General features: G+C 31.2%; 1 protein-coding gene across 1 annotated transcript; it reads left to right on the forward strand.

The window, feature by feature from the left end:
* Positions 1–3544: 3544 nt before the first annotated feature.
* LOC130496911 (endo-1,3;1,4-beta-D-glucanase-like) lies at positions 3545–5420 on the forward strand. Its single transcript, XM_056989590.1, has 7 exons — positions 3545–3762; positions 3930–3951; positions 4354–4480; positions 4587–4677; positions 4745–4834; positions 4925–5025; positions 5106–5420. The coding sequence occupies exons 1-7, from the start codon at positions 3615–3617 to the stop codon at positions 5244–5246; spliced, it is 720 nt and encodes a 239-aa protein (XP_056845570.1). The 5' UTR covers positions 3545–3614; the 3' UTR covers positions 5247–5420.
* Positions 5421–12920: the final 7500 nt, after the last annotated feature.

The raw sequence follows: 12920 nt of genomic DNA on the forward strand, positions 1-12920 counted from the left end.
TTATTAGATAAATAAATTGTTATCTTGTACCTATTTTATTAGCATAATAAAAACCATATGTTTGATTAAGGACAAAAACATGTATGACCATTTAATAATTTCTTTTACCGTTGGTTTCCTTCATACCACCCGCTTTTACCGTTGGTAACGACTGTTAGCGTTTTGAAGCAATCATAGAAAACGCTACAAAATATAAATTGCTTCAAACCCCTTTGAACTTCTTATAATCAAAAACTAATTCCAATTAGCATTTACGGTTGCATGTGATTGCGAAAGAGTAAAAAAATTTCTTAAAGAAAAATATAAAAGTAAAAATAAAAATAGAGATAGTTGGTGTTTATACATCCACGCACCATTCAAATTAAGAGGTTGCCCTCAATTTTTAAACTGTTTTCTATTCCGCTTTTGTCCTTACTTCAGCTTCTCTTTCATGTCCTTAGCTGCGTCAGATTCTGATTTGTGTGAGATGAATTTTTTTTTAATTCATTTTTCTCTTGTAATCTCTTTCTTCTTCGAGCCATCTCCTTTTTTATTTTTTCATTTCTCTGTATTTGTCTTTCTTCTCCATCTTCTTTATTTTTTGTAGTTTTTTTATGTTTGTTTCGATTCTCAAATCAAGAAATCTTTATAATTAAAAATGAGAAAGGAATTCATCTCAGGTTTGTTTAAAACTCATTTTGCACTACTTTTTTTATATTATGTTCTCCAGCTAGAATTTTTTGTTCTTTTTAATTTATTTTCTATGTTTGATTGAACTTTTTAAAATCTCAATATTTGATATCTGAATATTATATTTTGTGGTTTATGGTCATTCAAAATCATATGGAAGTTTGACTTAGTTTTGATGGTGTAGGTGAAAGTTGTGTCAGATCTTGAAAGGGATCAGCTGATGAAGTCTCTTCCCAAAATTTGGAAGTTGCAGGAGTTTGAAGATAAATCCAGAGTAATGGCTAGAAAGTTTGTGATTTTTTATATAGATATATAACATTTATGTTAGAAGCTATTTTACTTGTTATACAATATAACTTATGTTTTAATGTATCTTCTTTTTCTATAGCCATTTGAGATGAATGTTTTTAGCTATTATTGTTTAATTTTTGCAAATTGATAATATGTGGTAAAGTGTTATGATTTATGTGTTGTTAGCAGATATATTAATGGTTAGATGATACATGGCTTGTTAGAGGTTACATTTTGCTTTATACTTGATTTATTAGCTATTACATTATTTGTTAGCTAATACATGTTTTCGTAATAGATACATTATTTCTTTATTACATATGTGATTGATTCTTTTAACATTCTGCACATAATCAGATTATGATCAGCTAACAAATCGATTTGTATGGTTTGTTAGATGATACATGTTTTATTAGTCGATATGATTAGTTGAATAAGAGACTTTATTTTTGTTTTGTTAGATAATAAATGAATTGATGTATGTTTTGTGAGTCAATGCATTATCTGATAAATAGTTTGTTATCTGATAAATAGTTTGTTATTAGATAAATAAATTGTTATCTTGTACCTATTTTATTAGCATAATAAAAACCATATGTTTGATTAAGGACAAAAACATGTATGACCATTTAATAATTTCTGCAACAAAAAGTTTCAGTTATATATAAATATAGCATGGTTTATTATTAAAATGCTACTAATGATTTTTACGGTTACAATATTTCTTAACATACATTTAAATATGTTAAGATTCTGCAGCCAATAATCTTTAATTAGTGCATCAAGATAAATAATAAGTAAAGATCATTAAAGGTTTGGAGTTCTAAAATAAAATAAAAAATGTTGGTAAAAAAAGAATGGAAAAAAAAATTAAAACGAAAAAAAAGAGATAGAAGAAAAGAAGTGAGCTGGAAGGAAAGAGAGAATCGGAGTAGACAAAAAATTGCGGGGAAAAGAGTGTCAGAAGAGAACAGAGAAAAGAATGGGTAAAAGGGACAAAAACGTCCAACTGTAACCGAAATTGTATTGGAATATGCTTTTATGTCAACTCAATGGTGGATCTCCAATTTGAACCCTTACGTGGGTAAATTACTAATTCTCCCATAAAAATATTCAATAAAATTTTAAATTTGAAATAATAGAAATACTAATGCAACAGTACATCCATGAAAGATGATGGAAACATTTCTTGAATTAATGTAGCAGTACATTTTGCTCACATATATATATATATATATATATATATATGTTTTGAGAGAGAGAGAGAGAGAGAGAGAGAGAGAAAGACACTTCATGCTATACATGAAGATGTAGGTCTGGGCATAAAATCCGGAACTCGAAATCCGAACCATCCGAACCAAAAAAACCTGATCCGTTATCCAACCCAAAATGTAAAAATATATGAACGGGTTTTGTAAGGTGGTACAAAAAAATTTGAACCCGAAATTTTATTAATCGAACCCGAACGAGTAACCCGAAAAATCCAAAATTAATAGTTAATATATATATATAAGTATTTCAATTATTAAATTCAATATTTATGGTAATTATATAATAATAAATATTAAAATTTTAATAAATGCTTTAAGTACATAATTAGTTATAAATAAGTAATTTATAATTTTCCAATTAGTTATAAATAAGTAATTTTTAATTTGTTTATTGAAATAACAAGTCTACTCTATATAAGGCAATACATATTGCTTCAAAAAATTTGTTTTTTATTTCGGTTATATCCGAATCGAACCGATATAACCCGAAACCGTATGATATATGGTTATTTTATAGGTTTTAGGATGCAATACAATTTTGAACCGAACCCGAAGTATTATTATCCGAACCCGGTTCGTACTAATAAAATTTTAGTATGGAACTTAGAAACATAAATCCAAAAACCCAAAAACCCAAAAAATCCGATCCGAATGCCAATGGGTATTCGAACGCCATGCTTAGGAAGATGTTAAGTTTTACTTAACTTTTTGCTTCTTTTTTTTGTTCAACACTTAACTTTTTGCTTCTTTTCGTAGTTAATAACCTTTTTTTCTTTTGAAAAGAGCATAGATATAACCTGAGAAGAACATTTTGTATTCAGTCTCCTAACCGGATTACTCAGACTGTTTTTACTTTCTACATAGAGAAAAGAGAGTGAGTGAGAGGTTCTTTCTCTCATTTTAGCTAAAGGAATGATTTTAAAACATGGAAACCCTCTCTCAATCATCTCTCTTGTGTAAATGGTATCCGGCAAAAGTGTCCAAGCAAGAAGTTATATAAGTGGCTCTGTTTGCTTCATAACAAATTGTTGCTTCTGCTGCAAAACATTTGCAATAAATCTCGCTTGTAAAAATTGGAAATTTTTCCTTTTCTAGAGACTTTGAGACAAATCATTATTCTAGACCGTTTAGTTGTTTCTTGACAAATATAACTCTGTGACGTTAGATCATGACAAAAGTCTCAACAAATGTGTAAAATAAAATGAAAATGTTTGACCGTTAGATCATAAACAAAGTGTCAAAAAATGTCTAAAAGCGAAATAAAAGTCCATTAAAGTGTCTTAAACCGCAACCAACTCTTATTTAATAATAGACCACAACAAACAAACACGTATACTAAGTTTGGTCGCCATTTTTTGTCTGAACCACTTTGAAGAACCAATAATGTTGGGACCTCAGTGCTGCGAAAACCCGCCGGTTCTTAACCCTCTCTCCGGTTCGGGTCATGTAGAGAAGCTAGGTGGCCTCGATGCCTACGTCTCTGGCTCTCCAGATTCCAAGAAGTGCGTCCTCCTCGTCTCCGATATTTATGGTAAACAGTACCCACTTTTTTATTTTGTCTTTTATCTGATTGAAAGTCGTTTGTTTATTTAGAGACTTGATTTGAGTAAAAAGTGAAAGTTTTTATTTGGACCCATCTGTTGATTTGATCATTTCTCATCTCTGTGTTCTGACTTCATCTTGTGTTTTCTTCTTCAGGGTATGAAGCTCCAAACTTGAGGTATTATAATACTTCTCCCCTCTTCATCAATATGAAGTATATATTAGTAGATAAGATCTGAATGTGTTACTGGTTGCAAGAATTTTTTTTTTGTTTTAAGACCATTTCCAACCCAAACCTATTTTTACTCTATAATTCCCAGAAAAATAGAATAATTCTTTGAACGAAAAAATAGAGTGACAAAAAAAAAATAGAGTGACTATGTTTTTACTTTTTCACTCCAAATAAAATAGAGTTACTCTATTTTTGTGGGAATTATAGTGTAGAAAATAGGTATGGATTGGAGATGCTATAATAAGCATTGAGTCAGTTGCGTTCTCTGCATCTACTTTGTTGTTTTCGGCACAACTGCAAATGAATATTTAGAATTATTAATTGTTTATGTAACTATGTTTTCTTAAGGGCGCTTGCGGACAAGGTTGCAGCTTCAGGATTCTATGTCGTGGTTCCCGATTACTTCTATGGAGATCCTTATGACCCCTCTCATCAGGAGAGACCAGTCCATGTCTGGATCAAAGACCATGGCCCTGTTCGTTCCTTATCCTTTCATTTTGGCAGTTTTGTTCCACTAGATATTATGTTACCTTGTTCTGTTCTTTTCATATGTGAAACAGTTCATGTTCTCTTGTCCTTAGGATAAGGGGTTTGAAGACACAAAGCCAGTACTTGAAGCCATAAAGAACAAAGGTATCACTGCCATTGGAGCTGCTGGGATGTGCTGGGGTGGTGAGTTTCTTAAACACACTCTCTTTTTTTTTATTCTGTCTCTCTTGTGTTGATAAATGATCTTCAGGAAAAGTGGTTGTGGAATTGTCAAAACAAGAGCTTATCCAAGCAGCTGTTTTGCTTCATCCTACTTATGTCACTGTGGATGATATCAAGGGTAAAGTGGTTTTTGGTACTTTTAAAGACAACTGTAATTGGTCTGGTTCCATGGTGCATGCCTTAACGATTTTATGGTTTCCTCTTGCAGGTGTGAAGGTTCCAATAGCTATACTAGGAGCTGAGGATGATTTTTTGACCCCACCAGCTCTCGTGAAGCAATTTGAAGAGATTCTTGCTTCCAAGCCCGAGGTAGAGCCTCTGCTTCTTCCGCAACTCAACAAAGTTTTTATTAAGTCTTTAACTAACTTAACTTTGTCGGGAATGTGTAGGTGAGTAGTTATGTGAAGATTTTCCTGAATGTCTCACACGGTTGGACAACTCGGTACGACCTCAATGACCTAGAGGCTGTTAAAGCTGCAGAAGAAGCTCACAAGGAGATGCTTGATTGGTTTGTGACTTACGTCAGATGATTGATTGAGAGAAGGCTCTATCTTACTTAAGTGATCACATTTGCTACTGTTTGTTGAATGAAAATAAGGAGAGAACTGATAAGTACAATAAAACTCATGGGTTGTGTGTGTGTCTCTCTACTCTCTGTCATTGTCTAATAGACTTTTGAAGTATATATGTTGCTATTGATCTGAGTTTGGCCCTGTGATGCATGCATGCTGTTTATATGATTGCAAAATTTTACCTTTTATCATCATCTTTATTTATATTGCAGTATAAAAAAAAATTTATCAAAAATATATACGTGCTCAAAATCATTGTTGGTTGCTTGTTTGCTCCATTAGGTCTTGCATCATAGTCATCATGGTGGTGAGGTTTGTAACCAGCAAAGTAGCATTCATGCCGGTTTTAGCTGTCGTCTCTGCCGTATTTGATATTTTTTTGCCGTTGTTTTCTAATTCTCCAAAGACAGCCAGTTGTTTAGTCTGAATTCTGCACGTACCGAAACTATAAACAATTTTGATGGTACTTACTTATTATTACTTTTTGTATATTATATATTTACATACTTAATTGTATATTTACATGTATTTAATTTTGACATTTTAAGATGATGTCTAATATAGTATTTCCATTTTTTATTTACATTTTAAGGTATATGTTTATTGTTTAATGTACTTTTCTATTTTTGTATATTATATATTTACTTAATATCTATAGTTTACATTTTAAGATAGATGTCTAATGTAGTATTTCTATTTTCTAATTTTTAATTTACATTTTAAGATAGATGTTTAATGTTTAATGTGATTTTCTATTTTTATATTACGTATTTACTTATTAATATTATTTTGTATATTATACATTTACTTAATATTTATAGTTACATTTAAAGATAGATGTCTAATGTAGTATTTCTATTTTCTAATTTATTTTACATTTTAAGATAGATGTTTAATGCTTAATGTATTTTTTCTATTTTTATAGTATGTATTTACTTATTAATATTGTTTTCGTATATTATATATTACTAAACTATGTGATTTTCCCGTGCTCATGCACGGATCTAAAATATTTATAAAGTAGATATACTATAATAATTAATTTCTATTTGCTTTTAATTTATATCAATTTAATATTTTATATGCATATTCTATATTAATAATATTATATTACTTTAATTAGACATACACTTTTAGATATGTTACATCTAGTCAGTTTTGTTGTTTTTATAGTCGATTTAGTTATCATTTGGATAATATTTTATAATTGTTTGATCAAAAGATGTTTACTATTAAAATCTATTTTTTATTTTTTAGTAACTCTTAAAAATAAGCAGTAAAATAATTGTGATTGATTTTAAGAAATTATATTATATAAGTAAAGCATAATTTATAGATATTTTTGTTGTGATTGAAAGATATTATATTCAAATAAATATATGAAAATAAATAAATAAATTCAATAATACTAATTATAAACTATTTTAGCCAATTAAACATATATTTATTTTTGTTACTTAATTATTTTATGTAATCATCTAAGAAAATAGATAGATATGTTAAAAATATTCTCTTACTTTGAAATTGTATTGTTTAGAATTATGTTTTAAAATAAATAATATTTCTTTTCCTAATATCAAGATTATATATGTGAAATTGTTTTATGAAATCACATTATATACAGATATATATTTCCCATCTAAGAAAATATAGATATAAATAGAACATTTATTACTTCAAAAGTATATTTTATGTTATTTTTTAAATGGAATATTACCATTTTGTGAAATTTCCTTTTTAATGAAATCATATATATAAGCATATATTTTCGTTTTTAAATTAGCTTTTAAATTTATTAATGTTTCCTTTTATTATATAGGTTATTTGGAAATTTTAAAAAGGAAACTAAATTAAAAAATCAAAAAAATATTTAACTATAATAATTTTAATTCTTTAAGGGTTACGTGTAATCAACCATCGTAAGAGTTAACATGAGCGCGACACATAGAAAAGCGACTTCTCAAATAATATTATAGAGATATCTATACCTTACATTTTAAGATAAATGTTTAAGGATTAATGTACTTTTCTATTTTTTTAAATTGTGTATTTACATTTTAAGATAATTTTAATATATATTTTCTATTTTTTATTAAGTACTTACTTATTAATATTATTTTCGTATATAATATATTATTAAATTATATTTGTATGTATAATTCATATATTAAATATTTACGTAATTAAATATATATTTATTTATATTTTCGTATGATTTAGTGTATATATATGGTAATGATGTTTAGTATGGTAATGTGATTTAATGTAATAAGATAACAATAGTAATTATGCCACATGGCAACTTTTCGAAAAGAGTTTCTAAAATAATGTGGATGCTCTCTAGAGCCTCAAAAGCGAACTTTTAATAGTATGTTTAATATATATTTTCTATTTTTTATATTAAGTATTTTCTTATTAATATTATTTTCGTATACTATATATTTTAAATTATATTTGTATGTATAATTCATATATTAAATATTTACATAATTAAATGTATATTTATTTATATTTTCGTATGATTTAGTGTATATATATGGTAATAATATGTAGTATGGTAATGTGATTTAATGTAATAAGGTAACAATAGTTATGCCACGTGACAACTTTTCGAAAAGAGTTTCTAAAAGGATGTGGACGCTCTCTGGAGCCTAAAAAGCGAACTTTTAATAGTATAGATTTTTCTTAGTTGTCAATTTCCATAATATTAGGTCATTTTCATTATTTATCATTGTTTATTGTTTATTTGTCATATTTTCCATAATTTTAAGTAATTTATTTATTTGTTATGTTTTTAATAATTTTAGTTTTTCTTGTTTGTCATATTCTACATAGTTTAGGTTATTTATTTATTTATCATGTTCTTAATAATTTTAATTGATAACATATTTTTTAAAAAAATTAGGTGGTAGTTTTAGTTTTGATTACTTGTCATATTTTCTATAATTTTAGGTTATGTTGTCTACTTGTCATGTTTTATTATTTTTTAGAAGCTTATTCGTCATATTCTGTGATTTTATGTTGAGTCATTAGTTTTAAAATACAAAATTTTCAATTGTTAGTTTTAAAATATTTTTACTGGTTATTTAATAAATAAAATATTCAGGAACAAATATTATTAACGTGTATTAACAATTTTAGAAATAATTTTTATAACTTTGACCATCTTATGTTTATTTTATTACTGTTAAATTGTTTTATGTCACCAAATCATTTTACCAATAAAAAATATGAGTCCAAAATAGGATATATTGTCGTTATAATTAAAAATTCAGATTTTACTAGACATATATAATTTATTAATTTTATTTTAGAATTTTTAGTTGAATGGAAATATATTTTTAATTACTGTATATTTGTTAATATTTGTCACTATGAACTCGATGAAGAGGAAATTCATATAAAATGCAACTAAGACTTTTATGAATAGGAGTTTGATTTATAGGATTCACTGATAATTGGTAAATATGATTTATTTTTTAGAATTATCTTTTATGTTATTTTAAATTATTAATAAAATTTTATTATGTTATTATAATGATGATTTTTTTACAAGTGTAGTTTGGTGATAGAATAAATAAAAGATTTTGAAAGTACCAAACAGTTTTCTATGTTGTGTGGTAATAAAAAAGATAAATTATATGTTCTGATAATTTAATATTTGAAAAAATTAAATAATTTAGATTAACGATGTTAATATTTGAATTATTTGGATATATATGAGTTTGCACAAGGTGCAGATCATCGTCTAGTTTGTACGTGACTTGTGAATGAATTCTCATCGAACTAAGGCCTTATCATAAGCGACTTTTTCTTTCTTTCTTTTTTCTCTAAATTGACATATTTCTTTTAATTGCTTCTTAGTCAAATAAATTGAGTTTAGCTTACTTGATAGACTTTGCTCAAATGATGTAATACCGAGGAGGTATAGATTGTGTACCAGCTGCCTCAATACTATTTACCGGCTGAGTTTTACCTCTGAGTTGTAGTAAGCTTGATTATCAACTAATTATACACCAAATTTATAAAAATGATATAAAACCGTATCAGTTTCTTATATTCCAAATTTACTTGGGATTTTTTTTTCTAATGAACTTTTACCTATTTTCGCAACTCAAATTTGTATAACAAAACAACCCATACCATTCGCTAGTTTTATATTTTACTTCCAGTAAAGAAACTAAGTATCCTTAATTTCTCTGTTTTGTTATGAGTTCTGTTGAAATATACCTTGAATCTGCGAGCTGAGTTATATCGGGCGATTCAGACGTCATGGATCGGGCGATATATGAAAGGGGAGTATCGATTGATAGACGTGTTGTCGTATCGGTCGATAGTACCCAAATCCGAGAAATATGGAAAGTTTCATTAAAGACTTTCTTATATATACATCTAGGGTTTTACCCTATTGTATAGCACAAATTGTACTCTGAAAATCTAGCCTCCATCAATAAAATACTCTCTTTGCCCGTGGACTAAACCCTAAGGGTTAACCACGTTAAATCTCTGTGTCAATCCTTCTTATTCATTCATCTGTTAATCTATATCTTCTCACATCCGTCACAACAAACTGGTATCAGAGGTTCAAGTTGAATCTGGTGAGAAGATGTCAGGGATGAACTTGAAGATTGACAAGTTTACTGGAAGAAACAGTTTCAGTCTCTGGCAAATCAAGATGAAGGCGTTGCTGAAGCAACAAGGTCTTTGGACACCGTTGTCAAGGAAGAAGGTTGAATCTGTTACAGCTGAGATGAAGATTATTGAAGAAAAGGCGTTTTGAACTATTTTGTTGTGTCTCGCAGATGAGATCATCATCGAAGTTTCTGGTGTTGATGCTGCAGCTGGTTTGTGGTCGAAGTTAGAGAGTCTATATATGACAAAGTCTCTGACTAAGAAGTTACTTCTGAAACAACGTCTCTTCACTTTGAGGATGCAGGAAGCTACACAGCTTCAGGATCACCTTGACAGTCTAAATTCCATTATGTTGGATCTGAGGAATATTGATGTTAAGGTGGAGGATGAGGATGCGGCGCTGATTTTGTTGGTTTCACTACCAAACTCCTATGAGAATTTTGTTCAGTCATTTATAGGGAGTAAGGATACAGTGAGTTTGGAGGAAGTCAGGTCGGCACTTCACAGTAGGGAGTTGCGTCACAAGGCATCTGGTTCTAGTACAGACGATCAAGCTTCTGGGTTGTTTGTAGGTGGTGGAAAGGACTATGAGAAAGACAGGAGGTCGAAAGATAAAAGGTCATTCCCAAAGGATCCTAAACCAAATGATATTTGCAATTATTGCAATGAAAAAGGACATTGGAAATCTGATTGTCCTAAGAAGAAACAAGCTGATTCCGCTGCTGTAGCAGAGAATGAAGCTAAGTCTGATGACGATATTGCTCTAGTTGCTCATGAAAATACACATTCTAGGGATGTGTGGATTCTAGACACAGGAGCATCTTATCATATGTGTCCAAGAAGAGAATGGTTCTCAGAGTATGAGGCAGTGACTGATGGCAAGATCAAGATGGCAAATGACTTTGCTTGCGATGTTGCAGGAATCGGTTCTATAAAGCTCAGGGCACATGGTGGTAAAGTTTGCACATTAACCAGAGTTAGACATGTTCCAGCTATGTCCAAGAACTTGATCTCAGTTAGTCTTTTGGATAGCAGAGGTTTCAAGTATTCAGGTGGAGATGGGGTTCTGAATGTCTACAGGGGTTCAGATGTGATTCTGAGAGGTTTCATTCATGGTACTCTGTATTTGTTGGAAGGTTCTACAGTTTCAGCAAATGGTCTGGAATTTTGTAAGGATGCAAGAGATACTAAGCATCTTACAATCAGGGATACACCAAAGAAGAATGGTGTAGCAAAGAGAATTAACCAAACTTTGTATGAGAGAGTGAGGTGCATGCTTTCAAATAATGGTTCGGAGAAGATGTTATGGGCTACAGAGGATTTTGACAAGCAGGTGGAGCTGCAGGAAGTGCAGTCGGATCAATAATGTCGGTCGACGACAAATTATCTGTGTCTATCGATTTCAGATGATCAGTGTTGATCGACGACAGATCAACAATGTCGATCGACGTCGGATGGTCAGTGTCTATCGACGTCAGACGAACAGTATCGATCGATGTCCGACAGCACGAGATCAATCAATCTGCAAGAAGAGATCGAGCGATCGTTGACTGATGAGGAGCAAAAGTCTTCTTATTCTGGAAATCAACATGTTGGGTCTGAAAAACGCAGTATTGCTAAAGACAGACCAAGGAGAGTTGATGTCAGACCACCAGCGAGATATCGATTTGAAGATATGGTGGGTTATGCACTACAGGTTGTAGAGGAAGTGGATACTTACGAGCCATCCACTTACAGAGAAGCTATTTCGAGTTATGCGTCTGAGAGATAGTTTGCTGCAATGGAAGCTGAAATGGAATCTTACGAGAAGAATCACACATGGGATCTGGTTACACTATTACTTGGGAGAAAGGTTGTGACTTGCAAGTGGTGTAAGAGGTTGGATAGCTATAGGGTCAGTTTGGGCTACGACATGAGTCCTTATGACTGTTGTATTTACATGAGCAAGGTGGAGGATGTTTCGCATATCTATCCGGTGTTGTATGTAGATATCAAGATGATAGTTGTCAAGAAAATGTGTGATGTTCAGAAGTTGAAAGAGCTACTGAATTCTGAATGTAAGACTTTCTGGTACCTCAAGGGTACATCTGAGATTGGTTTTGTTTATGGAGACAAGACAAGGGAAATCGATCGACACCAGCACTTATGCATCGTTCGATACGACAGTTTCAGAGACGCAAGATGATTGGCCAAAAGAGGTCAATCTGGTACCTTAAAGGTACATCTGATGTTGATCTTGTCTATGAAGACAAGGATCTGAGCCTGGTTATAGGCTATTCTGATTGGTATTATGCAGGAGATGTGGACAGTAGGAGATATATGATTGGTTATGTATTTACTCTGGGTGGTTCTGTTGTGAGCTGGAAGGCGACTTTGCAGTCGACGGTGACTGTGTCTACTACTGAGGCAGAGTACATGGCATTGACAGAAGCTGTTAAGGAGGCGATATGGTTGAGAGGACTGGTCAGTGATCTTAGTCTTCATCATGATCAGGTTACTGTGTTCTGTGATAGCTTGAGTGCTATCTGTTTAGCCAAGGATCAGGTTCATCATGAGAGAACCAAGCATATTGATGTAAGATATCAGTTGGTGAGAGAAGAAAAGAGGATGGAAGTGAAGAAGGTAGGAACAGCTGATAATCCTGCAGATATGTTCACTAAGGCGGTTCCTCACAGCAAGTTAAAGCATTGTCTTGATTTGCTGAACATCTCAAGCTGTTAATCTGGCTCTGATGGGCATCTAACCCTAAGGGGCATCTGGCTCTGAGGAGCATCTGAGTCCGACGGGACATCTGACGTCTGAGTTCGACGGAACATCTGAGGCAAAGAGGGAGTCTGGTACATCTGTATTCTGAGCACAGAGAAGTGCATTCTGGTACATCTGATTATGGAGGATTCAAGTCAAGGTGGAGATTTGTTGAAATATGCCTTGAATCTGCGAGCTGAGTTATATTGGGCGATCCAGACGTCATGGATCGGGCGATATATGAAAGGGGAGTAT

This window comes from Raphanus sativus, chromosome 6 (assembly GCF_000801105.2).
Source record: "Raphanus sativus cultivar WK10039 chromosome 6, ASM80110v3, whole genome shotgun sequence".
In the NCBI taxonomy this organism is placed as follows: domain Eukaryota; kingdom Viridiplantae; phylum Streptophyta; class Magnoliopsida; order Brassicales; family Brassicaceae; genus Raphanus; species Raphanus sativus.

Bases quoted from the DNA above. Each gene is read 5' to 3' on its own strand.
- LOC130496911 (XM_056989590.1), top strand. From the start codon at position 3,615: ATGTTGGGACCTCAGTGCTGCGAAAACCCGCCGGTTCTTAACCCTCTC. The intron at 4,481-4,586 runs GTTCGTTCCTTA...TCTTGTCCTTAG, and splicing joins GGATCAAAGACCATGGCCCT to GATAAGGGGTTTGAAGACAC. The intron at 5,026-5,105 runs GTAGAGCCTCTG...GGGAATGTGTAG, and splicing joins TTCTTGCTTCCAAGCCCGAG to GTGAGTAGTTATGTGAAGAT.